We start from the raw sequence: 16,065 nt of genomic DNA, 5'->3' as shown, positions 1-16,065 counted from the left end.
ATTCCACCCTACTATGCACACATTGCCTGGCTTAACAAACTTTCCTTTAAAATCTGAGCACAAGCATTTACGACCCTGTAATAATGCTGAGGGTAGTGATGTGCCTGAAAATCGGGTACCACTTTTCCAAATTCTTTTCCCAAAGCAATAGCAAATTCCAGCCCCCCCCCAAAAATAGCTTAAACCTGCACGGTCAGATTTAGGGAAAGCAACAAACCCCACGTACCTGCTACGGGTCCCTTAGCTTCTCTGTGACCACAATAGCTGACGGGAAGAACTTGAGGGAGGAACAGTGTTCTTTGTCTCAGAATTTCAGAGGGTCCAAGCCATCATGGTTGGGAAACAAAGTGGAGTGGTGTGGAAGAATGTGACAGCCGGAGGCTGCTCATGCCATGGTGGAACAGGGAGCAGAGACTGGGGTTTCCATTAGGGAACAAACAAGCAGCACCATCAGCTGGGGGGGGGGGTGGCAAACACTGGAAAAAGGAACCAGCAGAGAGCTCAGACTCAAACCTTGACATCGATGGTGGTGCTGGGGATGGTAGCGGTGATGGGGAGGGTGAGGAGTGATGACTGTGATAGGTGGTGGTGAGTGATGATAGTGATGGATGATGATAATGACGGATGTGGGATGCTGATGCTGATGGGTTGTCGTGGTGGTGGTATTGATATGAGTAGTGGCGATGGTGATGATGGTGGTGGTAGATGGTGATGGCTGTGGTGGTGGTACTCATGGTGTTGATGGTAGTGATGTGGTGATGGTGATGGAGATCATGGCGCTGATGGCAGTGATGTGATGGTGGCGATGGTACCGATGAATCTGATGGGGACGAGGACTAGAAAGTAGCCGCTGAAAGGTTCTGTGCCTCACTGTCCCCTAACCCTGAACTTCTGGGGACTCTTCAGCCCCTCTGCAGGCCCTCTACCTCGAGGTAGTCCCTGTCATTGGCGTCAACCAGGAGGTGAACCTCACGGCCGTGCTGCTGCCCCTGAACCCCAACCTCACTGTCTTCTACTGGTGGATCGGCCACAGCCTGCAGGTGCACCCTACACCCCTTCTCAGCCCTCCCTCCCACAGATTGCCATCTGGTGTGCCAAGTGGGGCAAGGTGCTGCTGTTGGTCCCTGGCATCAGGGCACAGTGTGAGACCATTGTGGGGACTGGTCCTGGCCTTCCCTCACTCAATACCCACCCTGAGCATCTGCTCGTGGCGGGGGTGGGGGGTGGGTGGGTGGGTGGGTGAGAGGGATGGGGTGGGGTGCGGTGGAGGGTGGGATGGGGATGGCGGGGGGGGGTCCCCTCTGAAAAGCCCCTGAATAGTCCCATGAAAGACATGAAACAGAGTAGTTGGCTGGCAGTTCGGGTATGACATGTGTCACAGGAGGAGCCGTCAGGGAAGGCTTCACTGGGAGGGGTAGAGCTTGGCCTCACTCGGAGGACTGTGCTGTACACTGTGAGGCAGGGGGAGCACAGGCAGTTCTTGAGCAGGAGACACAACGAGGCAGCAAAGCATTTGATGAGAGGGCAAGGATGTCCATCTTGCAGACCTATGGAGGGGCACCCTTCCCTCACTCTGGATGCAGTCGCCCCACACCTCCCCAGAAGCCCTGACACGGGAGGTTCAGAGAAGGGGGGGGCTTCAAGTACAAGGTCATGCCTCTTGGGATGGGAGGCTTGTAGAAGGACCAGGGCTTTTGGCCTGAGGCTCTGTGTAGCCTTGCCTCCTGAATGTCCCTAGCTCCATACTCAACTCCCAGAGCCTCTGCTTCGATAAGGCATGGCTTGACCTGTAACCCGGGTGATGTCACCTCTCATCTATGATGAGACTATCTGCCTCCTGCCGCAGGGCAGGGCCTGAGCTCCTGCTGGGGTATGACTGTGGGTGGGCAGTGAACTAAACTGGAATGGAACACAGAACCTGTGCTGCCTACAAACCAGCTAGAAAGTTCTGTAGGGGGACCACAGGCAGCCTCTAGAAGGATGTGCCATGCTATGGAGTCAGGGCATGTTCCCGGTCCAGCTTAGAACTAGGGTGTGCTAGGGTCCCCCACATCTCCCAGACACTGCCAATGCAGAAACCTCCAGCAGCCCGCTTGCTGATGGAAGCCAGCACCAGCATGGTCCCCGTGTGGTCCTGACAGTAGACCATGGCCCTCCTCCTGCCAGACTGGCCTGACCCTGCTTGTCTCCACAGCCTCTGCTCTCCCTGGACAATTCGGTGACGACGCGGTTTACGGAGGCTGGGGAGGTGCGTGTGACAGTGCAGGCCGCCTGCGGGAACTCGGTGCTGCAGGACTCCAGGGTCATCCGTGTGCTGGGTGAGTCATTCCCCCACTCCCTACACAGGTCAGCGTGGGTGTACAGCCGCGGAGGGCCTGTCCTCTCCTGCCTGGCCCTAGGTTGTAGAGGTGTCCAGGAGGATTTGGGTTCTGTGACTGGCTATGTGACCTTATTGAAGTGTCCCAGACTCTCTGACCTCAGTTTCTCCCCTCTATAAAATGAGTAGTGTGTTTTTGGAGACCTGTGAGTCTGTTGCTCAATGATTTAACAAGAACGGATGAGCTTCCATGGGCCTCTCCACTTGCCGTTCTGAGGACGGTCCTTAAGAGGACCTGGGGATGGTGCTCCCTTATCTGTGCTCCCTGAGACTGTCAACCCCTCAGTAAAATACTGTGTCTGGAGGAGAAGAGGTCCCCCCAATGCATAGTACCCCTTCGGCACACCTGAAGCTCATTCGGCTCAGGCCCTCTGCCATGGACCACAGCCTTCAGTCATTAGCAGCCTGCAGGCTGAGGGATGAGGCTGCCCTGGGCTGCTCCTCCCTTCACTGTGGGTCAGGGACGGCCCGCGCCATAGGATGTTGGGTCACAGTTTACAAAACACTGTCCCCTGAGCCCTCTGCCCAGCATAGCTCTTTCCCACCCCATAAGAGAGAAAGGAGAAGGAAGCCAGTGGAGAGACAGTATGGTGCTTCCTGTGACCCTAGAACAGAGCTGTGGGCCCTGAGAAAGGAAATGATGTGGGTGGAAAGATGGGCACTCTCATCTTATGGGGCTGTTGATCTGATGGGGGGTGTGGCCAGTGAAGTCCATGGGTCCTCGAGGAAGTAGATGATGCCATAGGGTATGTATTCCTGTGACTTGGGGAGTAGTTCTCATGAAGCAGCTACATGCAGTGCCGTGCCCCCCCACCCCACCACCCCCCGGATGATAGCCACTGTCAGCCTCAGTACATGCCAGGCACTGGGGACTGAAGAAAAGGAGGGCTCTTATCTCCCAAACACAGAACCAGGTCCATGGGTATAGAGAGAGGTGAGGCTGTCTGGACCATCTGGCATCGCCACCTTGTGCAGGGTCCCAGCCACGCCCCAGACCTCACAGGTTCCCCTCTGTCTCTTCCAGCTCAGTTCCAGGTGGTGCCTCTGCAGTTCTCCAGGGACCTGGACACCTTTAACCCCAACACTCCTGAGTGGAGGGAGGATGTGGGGCTGGTGGTCACCCGGCTTCTCTCCAAGGTGCCCGGTGGCTTGAGATTCAATTCTATCATGAGCCATGGTGTGGTTTGTGGGCTGAGAAATGAGGATGGAACAAGGCTGGGGTTGCTTGGGAAGCGGTGGGTTGATGCCCCAGGTCGGATCATTGATGGGAGGGAGGGACAGGACTGCATTGTCATACACTGCCAGAACACTGTAAGTTCCTCTCCTCCAGAGAGGCGGAGCTCTTAAAGCCACCGCCAGTTCCCACCTGTGGTTTTTTTTATTTTTTTCTGTACCGGACTCCTTAGACATAGGAAGAAGCATGGGTGAGCACGTCTCTCAGGCAGCTCATGACAAAGGCAGTGCATTGGAGTGGACAGTGGGATACCTAAGCCTCTAGGCCCCCAGAAAGAGAAAGGCTAGCTAAGACTACCACAGGCAGAAACCCACCCTGACCACACGTCCTTCATCCTGTGAATAATGCTGCTGAAACTGTTCTGGGTAATGAAGGATGTGCAGGGGCTTAGCTCAGAGAATTTGGAGTGGGACTCCCATGAGGCAGAGGGCTCCCCGGGAGCTAAACTGGGTGAGCTAGGGGCTGTACAGGTATATGGCTAGGGCTGGGGAGCAGGGAGAGGCAGACATCACGAGTCAACAGGGCACACTAGATTGTGTCAGGCTCAGGGTGGGTTATGCTTCCAAGGGCAGACCTGAGCAGGCGGGGCAGCATTAGGGCCACGGCCAGAACTTGCAAGGGGCTGAGAGGCAGGCGTGTGGAGCAGGACAGGTGGCCAGGACGTACCTAGGCTCCAGGAAGGGAGAGCAGATGTTGCTGGAAATTTACCTTGTGGCCAAAGATGAGGAACAGAAGAGGATGCGAATGTCCCGCCTGTCCCCACAGGAGACCAGCATCCCTGAGGAGCTGCTGGTAACCGTGGTAAAGCCAGGACTTCCCACCATAGCCGATCTGTATGTGCTCCTGCCCCCTCCCAGGCCCACAAGGAAGAGGAGCCTCACAAGTGACAAGGTATGGCCACGGCCACCTGCATGGAGCCCAGGTCCTCCCTGCATGGCAGGGCTGGATGGCTGAGGGTGTCGGTGGGGTCATTCCTGACAACCACATCTCTGTGGGACATCAATTAAAGGTTTACTTCTTCCCATAATGCTGTCTGACCTGGGGTCCCACTAATCCAAGACTAGTGAGATAGGTAGCTTCTGGGGGAGGAGGCTAGGCCAGCTTGTGGGGTGGTTTCCACTCTCCCACATCGTCGTCTGGAGCTGTCATGTGATCTCGGCTTCACTGCCAGGAGTACCGGGACACATGGGTGAGCACTGTGAGAGACCCTGGGCCTCAAGCTAGAGGGCAAACCAGAAATCATCTCAGCAATCCTAGTATATCCTCCATGAAATGCCTTGATGGGGGCACCTTGGGGACTGTCATCAGAGAGGCCCCCAGAGGTTGAGTGACCTTTGGGCCAACTGGCTCCATTCTGAAGGTGAAGACAAGTTCACAGGGACAGCGGTAGCCAGCCAGGCACTCAGGAGGTCGTGGGCTGACCACCCGCTGGTGTTGGTGTGCAGGAGTATGTTCAGTATGAACTCATAATGAGTGTTCAGGGAATGGACAGAGGCAAAGCTTTCTCTCCTCTGAAGACTGGAATTCTGTGTCTATTACAGCTTCTGGCTCTGCCCAGTGGATTTAGCTGAGGTCAGAATCCCAGAGACAGAGCCACGTGGAAATGAGTGTCATTGGGCATAGTTGGGTTTCCATGCTGGGTCCTAGACAGTGACTGACAGGTGGTGAGGCCTAGGCGAGCTCTGATGTGTGTGCTATGAGCCTCACCTGTTGGCCATGTTACAGGGATCTTGAGCAGGGCATGGTGTTCCCCTTAGAATTCCCTAATCCAGCAGCTCCTTCTGACTCCCCTCTTAGGTGGGTGTCCTGCCCTGTCTCCTCTTTGTGGTCTTCCACTTCCTGGAAGCCTCACTGACCATACCAGGGTGGGAACTTCTAGAGCACTCCAAGTCTTCCCCCACACACTGAAACCTGTGTCTTCCGTCTGTTCTGTGTGTTGGTGGTGGGGCTACCTGCACCATCAGTGGCTCCTAGTGAACCCAGCTGGTGGGCTCTCATGCCATTCCCCGATGAGAACGAAGAGGCATCAGGCAGCATCCTTTCCCAGCCCCGGGGGACTCTCCAGCACTCCAGGCCCCAGGACTCTCCCATCTCCCTTTGCTTACAGAGACTGGCCGCTGTGCAGCAGGCACTGAACTCTCATAGGATCAGCTTCATCCTCCGAGGAGGGCTCCGCATCCTGGTAGACCTGAGGGACACAGATGCAGGTGACAGACCTGTCTTGGGTCTTCCCTGGGGCCGGGTGGACACGAGCCCAAGCCAGTGGGTGCTGAGAGTGACTGTAGGACTCGTCTGAGCCTTTATCTAGCTGCCAGTGACCTTTATGGCTGCGGTATCCCTGCCTAGCTGAACCATCTCAGCCGGCCCTGAGCCCCGCCATCTTGGAATGGCCTATATGGATGCAGCCACCAAGACCATCAGGGATATGTCAATTCACTCAAAACAAGTGAAGAGGAAGGGTGTGGCTCCCCTCTGCAGGAAACCCAGACAAAGTAGGCCCTACTTACAGTAGGACTTTGGCAGGAAGAGAGGCCAGTCCTCCAAGGCCACATAGCATGTTCTTCATCCTCCATAACCTGCTGTCCACTCAGCGACCTGGGCAAGGCCTGCTGGACAACATGAAGTAGGCTCATCCAGGCCAGGGCTGGGGACAACTGGGCCTCAGTTTCTCCTCTTGCTGCTCTCCTGGTAGGTCCTCAGAGGCCAAGTGGCAGTGGTGGCTACTGGGCTGTGGTGGTCCTCTTTGTCATCGGGCTCTTTGCGGTGGGAGCGTTCATCCTCTACAAGTTCAAAAGGTAAGGAGGCCTCCTGGCAGCCTTGACATGTGGCAAGCCGCTCACGGCCCCAGAGGTGGTGGCTTCCACTGGCCACGGAGGAAGGTGGTGTGAGTCCTTCCCTGTGCTGGTGACCAGGAGACTCCCAGTCTCTCTTCTTCTCAGCCTTGTCCTCTTCACAGGCTCAGGGTATCTTTTCTTTCATCCATTCTCCCACAGAGGGGAGGGGGTACACTGTTTGCCCTACATATGAGGATGCAAGGTCCCAGGAGGCACAGTACCAAGTCCAAAGCTGGTGGGGCAGGATTGGCCTGTTTTACCTCTGCCTCCTGGCTTCCCACACCTCAGCTATGACTGCCACAGGAGCTCCCAGTGACCTAAGGGCACCAGAACCTCTGGGGAGGGGGGGATGCTGGAGACCATGCGTCTCCTATACAGGCCTTTAAAGCCCTCCCCCCTCTATGGGCTATCCTCACAGTGACCATGGGATAGCTCCTGGGATGTTGGGAGGCAGCTATGTCCCTCATCTGCTGTCAGTGTGCTGGGTGAGGCTGACTGCTGGCAGAGCTCAGAGTCCTCTCCATAGGCCGCACTCGGAGGCAGCTCTGGGGTGGTGAGCATGAGAAGGTACAAGCCCACTCTACAGACACAAGTGCAAGGAGGGTGGTGATAAGCAGCGTGGTGCTGCGTGGAGGCAGGCGGCCATCAATCAAACCTCCCTATGAAAGCCACCTGGATCCAGGGTCCCACGTCTGTCTTGCGGGGACACCCTTGGAACACTCTGCTATAGGCCAATGTGACAAGACCCTGGTCACCTCTGCCCTCTAGCACCCTTCATGGCAGGGCCAGGACCTAAGTGGCAGGCAGCCCTTCAGGTGGCTGACTGCTGAGGACACCTCAGAGACCTGGCCAGTTGCTGTCCTGCCTCAGGCCTGCCTCAGTCATGTACAGCCTGCAGTCTCATTGCTTATAAAAGGGGACACAAAGGGAGAGGCTGAGGGTTCGGAGGAAGGAAAAGAAGCCAGCTGGGTGGAAGTCCTGCCTTGCGTGGCTCCAGCATGGTAGTATACGAGCCCTTGGTGGAGGAGCAAGTGGTAGGACCCTAGGTCTGGGTGTGATGCCCGTGGCCAAGCAGAGGGATGCTTCTGGATGTCTGAGTGGGTGGATGTCAATGTGAGTGCGAGCTGCTCCTCTAGACTGGGTCCCATCCTCAATGGGACATGCAGGGCTGTGGGAGGTCAGTCAGAGGGCAGCATGCGTGCCTGTGCTGGATGAGGCCGATAGCAGGAACAGAATTCTGGTCCCTGTGGGTGACTGTCAGCCCCGCCCTCCAGACTTCCCAAGCGCCCAGTGGAGCCTCTACAGACTGACCCCAGAGTGCTTCATATGGACAGGACACTGCCTGCCACGTGCTGAGATGGGGAGGGGCCGGATGCGTCCAGAGTGAGGCTGGTCCAGCATCCTCAGGGTCAAGGCCATCTTTCTGAACCAGCTCAAGCTCTGAGGTCGGAGGGGAGGGATATGTTGCCATAGAAACAGAGAGCTCAGGCAGGGGCCAAATGCCCCTTCCTACAAGCTCCAGGCCACCCCAGGGGGAAAAGGCAGAGCAGGGCAGAGGAATTCTGAGCAGTCAGTAGAGGCAAAGTGCAGAGTGGCCCCTTCCCCCCCCCTCCCCGTTCATCTATCCTTTTATCCACCTGGGCTTTCAGTTCTGTGTAGGTCATGGTAGCCGGGGGACTGGCTGTGTTCTGACTGACACTGTCCTCAGCATTGGAATGCTAGGTCACAAGCCATTCAATGTTCCCAAGTCTCACAGCCACCAAAAGTCTGTTTCTCCCTGTCACTCAGCCCCTTGCGGGGCTGGCAGGACTGCCACTGGTTACTCCCATACACCCTCTGGGCATAGCTAGTTACTCTTTCCTCCTCAAGGGACTGAATGTGACTATCTCCACAAGCTCTCGCCACCACCACTCCCGAGGCCTCAGTCTCCCTGTCTCTGAATGGGCCTATGACCTTTCTTGGTTTGGCTGGAGTAAGTGGGGTTATTCTCAGCACAATGGGTCACGCCTGTGGCTCTGGGACCCGGTCCTAGGGGAGCAGAGTGTGCTCCGTCACCCTCTCTGCTTCCTCCGGGACCTGGACTAGGAAGGAAATGGACAGTGGAGAAGCAGGAAGCCTGGATGGACAGAGTTCAACAAGTGCCCCTCAGGACTGGGTCAGCACTGTGTATGTGTGTGAGACTGTGTTTATGTATGTGTGTGTATGTGTGTGTGTGTGTGTGTGTGTGTGTGTGTGTGTGTGTGTGTGTGTATTACCGTCCTGGCTGCCAGCACTAGGAGACAAAGAGGATAGTGTTTCAACAGTTATAGCATGCCTGGATAAAGAATAGGTAGGTGCCGATAGTGGCTAGCCGTGGGCAGCAGAACGCTGAGTGGAGAGAGCATACTGGAGGGCGGGATCCCTGGGGTAACAGTCTGTGTCACGCTGTCTACACCATGTCCCCACAAAGGGACTTGGGGCCAAGGGCTCATTCAAAGCTGAGTTGTATCTCTGACCAGCAGGAAACGGCCAGGCAGGACGGTGTATGCCCAGATGCACAACGAGAAGGAACAGGAGATGACGAGTCCCGTGAGCCACAGTGAGGATGCCCAGAGCACCATGCAGGGTAAGAGCTGGGGCATGGTGACCCTGCCTGCTCCCACCACAAAGGGGTCCATCATAGCCCAGGCAACACGGGCCAGGCCAGCCTTGCTAGAGAGTGTCTTTGGCCCATGAGTCCTGGCACAGGAAAGATAGAGCCCCGGGGCTATCTAGGATGAAGTCAGAGGCTATCGGAGGGCACTGCTCCTGGCAATGAGGGGTCAGCTTGAACAGCCCTCATGGAGGTGGGGAGCTCCCCCACAGAAGCCTGAGAGCGCCCCCACCCCATCCTCCCTCACACTCCCGTTAGCTGTTCACTGAAAAGGCAGAGTTCAAAAGCGTGGTGTGTGTGGCCCCTCAGGACGGTGCTTCACTGTCGACACAGGATTTTCACCAAGGTGACTTCATTCCTGTCATGCCCACAGGAGAGGACTGGGTCTGCCACCTTGGCTGTACGGCCCCTCCCCACCTCTAGTAATACTCTCAGGTCATTTTCTCCATTCTGTGGCTCCTGAGCTGGAACTTTGTCCAGGCCTAACCAGAGCCCCACTGCCCTGAGTCTCTGTCCCACATAGGCCCCACCTATGCCCCCTTGGTGTTGGTAGGCACCACTGTCTACTCTCCCTCAGTGGCTGTGAGCCTAGACACACGGTGGGGTGTCTAGGCAGAGCGTGGCACACAGCAAGGCTTTGTCAGAGTTAGCTGTCACTTCCAGGCATCCACCTTGTAGACTGCATGTGTCCCAGTCTGTTGTTTCTCAGAGCCATGATGGCCCTCACCTTGAAAATTAGTGACCCAGCAAAGTCTTCAGTTACCCAAGGTGACCGTCAGTGGATGACCTTGGCTCCTACGTCCTCCAGGCCTTCTGAGTGCTAGGGGCAGCTTCCCCACCCCTTCCAGCCACTTCCCACATCTGCCAGCCCAGGAGTATTGGTCAGAGGACAGATTTATAGCCTCTGAGACCGTCCCACCACCAGTGGCTTACTGAGCATGCAGGAGGTTCCAGACCTCAGAACTTCTGGTCACTGTCTGACCCTGGGAGCGGCTGGCTGCTGCAGTGTTTGCAGATGGGTAACTGGAACTCAGCCTTTGAATCACTCGTGTGGCAGGAGAGAGCTGGAGGGATATAGCCTTGTGCATAGCCTTATGCTTAGCCTTGTACTCTGCAGCCAAGCACTGCCCAGATAGCCAGACCCTGCTTTCATGCAAGGACATCATAGCCTGTGCTAGGAGGGTGTGAGGTCTCGGACAGCAGTCCACTATCCTACAGCTACATGCTGCATGTAAGTTCCTAGTCATAGCACCAGGACACTGTTAATGGGGACCTGGGCATGAACGAGGCACTGCTTGTGGCAGTCCCTCTCTGTGGTACCCTGGCAACTGATGTCACAGATTAATGGGGCCAGTGAGATGGAGGCCCTGATGGAGAGTCGCACAAATAGTTAGGTACGGCCAGGGATCTGGGCCCCAACAGCCTGGGTAGCACTAACAACACTGCCTGCTCCCATCAGCACCATTGGCTTTGCGCAAGACAGGGAGACAGGTGCTATGGAGAACATCCCCTGGTCTCGTAATGCAGCCCACACAAGGACGTCTATTAACCTGTCTTTGTCGATCACTGTGTTCCCTCTCTCCCCCTGTGGCCCCCATCTCCCTCCCTGCCTCCTGGTCCATACCTCATACCGCAGTGTTTTTTTGCCAAGAGGGGGCAGAGTCTCAGCCCTTCCTGTGCCCCCTTGCTGCCGATGCCAGGGGTAGCCCTCACGCAGGTCAGTGGGTGCCTCGCCGCATAGTTCTCTGGACCACTGCATGTGGTGACACTTGGCACTTCCCTCCTGTCACCACCTAGGACACTGGAGACCCCACCTCCCCACACCCTGCACCGGGCACAGGGAACATCACGGCACCCACTGCATGTTGGCCCCAGGTGCTGCTGAGGGTCACTTGTGTTCCTGTGTGGTCTGTTTCCCACCAGCCTCACTAATGGGCTGCATCTTTCTGTTCCCTAGGCAACCACTCGGGTGTGGTCCTGAGCATCAACTCCCGTGAGATGCATGGTTACCTGGTGGGCTGATGGCACCAGCTGGCCAGGACATTCTCTTCCTGCCACCTCCATAGAGGGTGCAGGACCGCAGTGCAGCTGGAATGACGCCCCCCCTGAGACCCGTGGAAAGGCCATCTCCTCTAGCTGTCCCCACTCAGAGGACAGACACCTCTCCCTGTCAGCCCCAGCAGGCCCAGGGGATCCTGGGGCAGCCGACTCGTGACCCACCTGGACACAGGCCTGTGGTGCCACACAAAGTCCCCACTCACCCTTGATACCGTCGCACCACAGTCCTTAGATCTGAACATGCTGCCCTGGCTGCTCCGACTTGTAAATGCAGCTCAGGCCTGGCTTCTCCTGCCTGGAGCTGAACCAGCCCATTCCCGGGGTGAGCCCACAGCCACCCCCAACACCAGACTTATAGACCTGCTCAGCCCTGGCCCCACAGTCTCTGACCCTGCAGAGGAGCCCAGAGCCAGGAAGTGTATGGGCCAGGCCTACTCAGCACCTCCCTCCAGGCGACCACCCTCTTCCCACTGTAGTGTAAATACCTGCCTAGGTAGAGCTATTTGAGTTTGGGGGGCTCTTTCTTTTAGCTTTCTGTTTCCAAGGCCAGGCAATAGAAGCCATCTAAGTTCTATCAGAATCCCACTCTCAGACCCCCTTTTTCAGGATGCCCAGGGCTGGGTTTAGAGGGGCAAAGATCTTCTGGTTTTCCCTCAGGGCAATGGGGTGGGGTGGGAAGGGGGGGACAAGAAAGGAAGGGACCCTTACGTGCAGCTCCTGCTCATCCAATAGGAGGTGCCCTTCCACTGCCTCTAGGTTGATGACTCTGGCTTCCGGCCAGGTCTGGGTTCTAGAAGAGTCCGCAGGCCACAGAAAGGCACACGAGCTGCATACATCAATCAGGCTTTGATGCCTTATGGTTTGAGAGATCCATGTAGAGCCAACCAGAAGAGGTGTGGGAGAGCAGTGTCTCCTGGTAGAATGAAGTAGAGGACCCAGTGACTGGGGGCCTTTTCGGGGTCACAGACAGGAAGCAGCAGAGGCGGCCCCAGGGTCAGTTCTCTGCTCCTCCCACGCAGGGTACCCGAGTCAGGGGCCCAGCACAGGTCCATGCTGTGAGCTGGCACAATTCACCTTTTGCCTTGAAACTGAAGTCAGTACCCCCTTCCCCTCCCTCCCTCCCTCCCTCTTCCCTCCTCCCAACTCCAGACTCTTGCTGCCTCACCAGAGGCCAGGCTGGCCTGGAGCAAGGCCCAGGTGCCTTGACCCCCTCCTCGGCTGCTGCTCGGCACACCCACTCCCTGGGGAAGAGAGGTGGCCTGTGTAAGAGGAGATGTCTAGGGGAGATACTCCCACAGGACAGCTCCGGAACTCAGTCTCTGTTAGGGGACGGGCTGGCGTCCAAATGTTCATGTCATACACAGGACAGCCTAGATCAAGGCAGCTGTGTGGGCACAAAGCTGGTCTGGGGGAATGTCCCAACTGTACCCCAGCATCTCTCACTTTCTGCCACTCTCTGGGGCTTGGGGTCCCTCCAGAGGTGACTGTAGGGTGTCCTCCTTGTGAGGGGCTATAACCGGGAGCCTAGTACCAGTGAAGGACGTGACACTTGAAGATCTCTGCCCCATGTACCTTCTCGCTGCCTCAAAAGAAGCATAAGCGGAGACCTTTCCCCCATACATGTCCCCACGTCCCTGTTCCCTAGTGCTACACAGAAGGAGATGCTCAGGCACCCCATAGCCCCCACCAGATCCAAGGTCAGCACAGAATCCCTGGACGCAGCCCTCCACGTTAGCTCACCGGCGCCTGGAGTACCAACTGTAGGCCTTTGCCTTCTGTGAGCACTCAAGGACACCTGGGTGGGTTTTTTTCCCTAGCTACTTGGAATCCATGTTACTGTTTCTATTAGGAACATTTGGAGTGTGTAGACCCAAGAGCCTCCCCGGTTCTCATCTCCATAACTGCGGACCACTCTGCAGGCACAGGGTTTCCCTGCTTATCAGCTGAGGTGCCATGCATTGTACAGCCAGGGGCAAAAGCACCCACAGGCAGCCCAGATGCTACCAGCTCAGGGGCTCATACCACTCTCCACTGGGCCCTGGGCATACCTGGCGTGTGGGCATAGCAGAGGTGATGAATTCTTTGTTTTTCCTTTCTAAAAAAAAAAAAAAAACAACAACAACCAATAAATCATTTGTGATGCTTTTAAAAAAGATGAAATCAACAGAGTCTGTGTCTGCCTTAGTGTGAAGATCTGCTTTATGCTTTACGTGTGTACATGCTGCACACCACACACACCACCTCCTTACACACCATATCACATACATACCACCCCACATGCCACAGCACAACACAACACACACCAAACAAACATGGTCCAAGTCTACCTTAGAATGAAGGCATGCTTAGTGCCTATCTCTACATCACACCACACCATACACATACCTTACCACATACCGTGAGCCAGGGATGATGATGGTCTAGGGGATTTCTGAGTTCATTCCCTGGCACAGACAAAGAACTGGACACCTGGGGAGGACAGAGGAGAATGCTGTGGAGAGAGGGAATGTATTCTCTTAGGAGGGGAAAGACCCGAAGCTGGAAGTCCCTAAACAGACACTGACTTGGGTATTTTATAGGCTCCCTTTCTCTGCTGGTCCTGTTCAGAAACCTGCATCCTATGCCTTCTCACTGTTTGCTCTTGCAATGACTTCTGGGAGCAAGATGCTGCCATCACGGAAAGCCTGCTTTTGATTTACTAGTTTACCTAAGTCCCTCTAACTCTCTTTCCTCCCCCACCTCTCAGAGATGCACACCAAGTGTTGTCATGCGATGGGGAGGGACAAGGACCACTCTGGTTGGTTCATGCTAAGAGGAGGCAGTGCCCAGGGAGGTTTCAGTCCAAGAAGATTCCATGCCTCCCTGAAGGAGAGAACAGGTGACAGGCATATCAGGGGATATGCCTCAAAGTCCCCTGAGAACTAGCTGACCTTGGACCAAGAAGGGGGAAAATATTCTCCCTTTTAATCTCTCTGACCGTAGCATTATCATAGCCTCCGAGGATGGCTACTGAACACCTATCTGGAACTGTGAAATACTTGGATAGAACTTGGACAAAAACCAAACATTTAAATACACTTGGATTAGATGTATATTGTTGTTTTTAAGCCAGTCCTTGTAAATGTTACAGAAAGTAGCCCAATAACTTGATTGATGTAAGCAGAGCTTTGACATCAATGTACTGAACTTTGACCTTTTACAAACCTTATCTAATGTTCTCAGACCTTCATAACCTGCTTCCCTTCCTACTCTGGAAAAGCACCCAGAGAAGCAAGGACTTTACAGAGCAGCACTCAACAAGCCCATCTGTGACAATCCTTTATAAGTTGTCATGGCATATTTGTCTTAGAAGACAGTGCTGTATAACAGCCCCTTAGTTTAAAAAAAAAAATAGAATCCAAACTGCATAGGTAATGAATTCATATTACCTGTGTACATACTGTTAAACTATGGGTTGTCTTATGTCTTAGTTAGGGTTTCTATTTCTGTAAAAAGACACCATGACCACAGTAACCCTTATAAAGGAAAGCATTTAATGAGGGTGACTTTGGCTTACACTTCAGAGGTTTAGTCCATTGTAGTCAAGGCAGGAAGCAAGGCAGCATGCAGGCAGATGTGGTGCCAGAGAAGCCGCTGAGAGTTCTCACATCTTGACCCCAGGCAACAGGAAGTGGTTAGAGATACTGAGAGTGACTTGATCATATATGAGACCTTAAAGACTGCCTCTAACTGTGACTCCAACAAGGCCATACCTACTCCAACAAAGCCACACCTCCTAATAGTACCACTCTCCATGAGCTTATGGGGGAAATTACATTCAAACTACCACAATGGGGCATGGTAAGTTCTCAGTAAACCTTATGGAAAACACAAGACCGTCTTCATACAGTACACAAAGTGTTCTACCATAACCATGCTTCTGTTTTTGAAGGAGTGTAAGTAGTAGATAAAGATAGTTTTATATCATATAATAGCCACAATGCCCTTACTCTGGATGTTTGTGGCTCTCCTTTATCCCTGTCAAATAGTTGGAGGGCCATCTGGACTCAGAGAAGGTGGTTTTGGAGAACATTGAGATAAAACCTGCTTGGGTCTGAAGCGGGAAAACCAGAGTCCATCTCCAGAGCCAGCTTTCAGTGAGCTCAAATAGTCCATGGCAAGTTAATGTAAACACAAAGGCATTGGTCCCTCTATAAAACTGAACCTAGTGGTTTACACTGGATAAGAGACTCACTGTTGAATGTAGTGACAACTGGGTGGACCCAAGCACATGTCTGCCTTATAACCTTATAGGTTTGTCCAGATGCATGTCATCCATTGGGCCATGCATTGGGAACAGGGATTGGCAAGCTTTTCTTTGGACTCTAAAGTTTCGAGTCTTTAAACTGTATAAGCTCATGATTGGGGCAGTGAGCACTGGTGATCAAGAAAGCTCAAGCTGGCAGAACTCTTTACTATTCTCAGTGTCTAACTTAAGTGCCTGGCTAGACTTGGGGTGACCAACTACTCGGAGACCTGTAACACCCTCTTTTATCTTCTTCACTAACAAGAAGGCTCTGTGAATATAGATGGGTCTCAATTCTCCCACCATCTCCTGCAAGGGAGACATCTCAGAGGATGTTGGGGCTGTGCCTCCTGACAAAAGTTTTCAGGTTTTCTTGCCTGAGTGTCTAGGAATCTAATTCTTTCAGGGTTTGAGAAGGTAGCCAGGGGCCACTGTGGAGGAATCTTGAAACCAACTTGTCCCACCTGCAATGAGTTGGAAAAGAGAGAAGTTCTGGGTCAGGGTTGCCCTCTCCCTACCCAAAAGCTCTAGTCCACAGGATGGGCAAGTCCAGTCTGTCAGCAGAGGGCAGCTAGTGTAGTCCAGGCTGTCCTGGGAGGAGGCTGGCCCAAAGTCCACATCTGCCGATGGTTCAGTCCCTGCCAT

At 54.5% G+C, this 16,065-nt stretch overlaps 1 protein-coding gene across 3 annotated transcripts in view; it reads left to right on the top strand.

Moving 5' to 3' along the window:
• The window catches only part of Sorcs2 (sortilin related VPS10 domain containing receptor 2), a 398,248-nt gene extending 384,994 nt beyond the window's left edge, over positions 1-13,254 (top strand). For 2 of the 3 annotated variants that reach the window (XM_028882325.2, XM_037208879.1), the window contains exons 20-27: positions 907-1,040; positions 2,195-2,318; positions 3,402-3,514; positions 4,377-4,502; positions 5,719-5,818; positions 6,304-6,406; positions 8,944-9,050; positions 11,035-13,254. In XM_028882325.2, coding sequence (XP_028738158.1) covers positions 907-1,040; positions 2,195-2,318; positions 3,402-3,514; positions 4,377-4,502; positions 5,719-5,818; positions 6,304-6,406; positions 8,944-9,050; positions 11,035-11,099 — 872 coding nt within the window. In that variant the 3' untranslated portion in view covers positions 11,100-13,254. The remainder of the gene's footprint in view (positions 1-906; positions 1,041-2,194; positions 2,319-3,401; positions 3,515-4,376; positions 4,503-5,718; positions 5,819-6,303; positions 6,407-8,943; positions 9,051-11,034) is intronic. The other variant, XM_028882326.2, reaches the window with a different exon arrangement.
• The last annotated feature ends 2,811 nt before the right edge of the window (positions 13,255-16,065 follow it).

The sequence above is a fragment of the Peromyscus leucopus genome, chromosome 10 (assembly GCF_004664715.2).
Source record: "Peromyscus leucopus breed LL Stock chromosome 10, UCI_PerLeu_2.1, whole genome shotgun sequence".
Taxonomy (NCBI): domain Eukaryota; kingdom Metazoa; phylum Chordata; class Mammalia; order Rodentia; family Cricetidae; genus Peromyscus; species Peromyscus leucopus.
The sequence above is the reverse complement of the archived record's forward strand: the minus strand, read 5'-3'. Positions and strand labels throughout refer to the sequence as shown.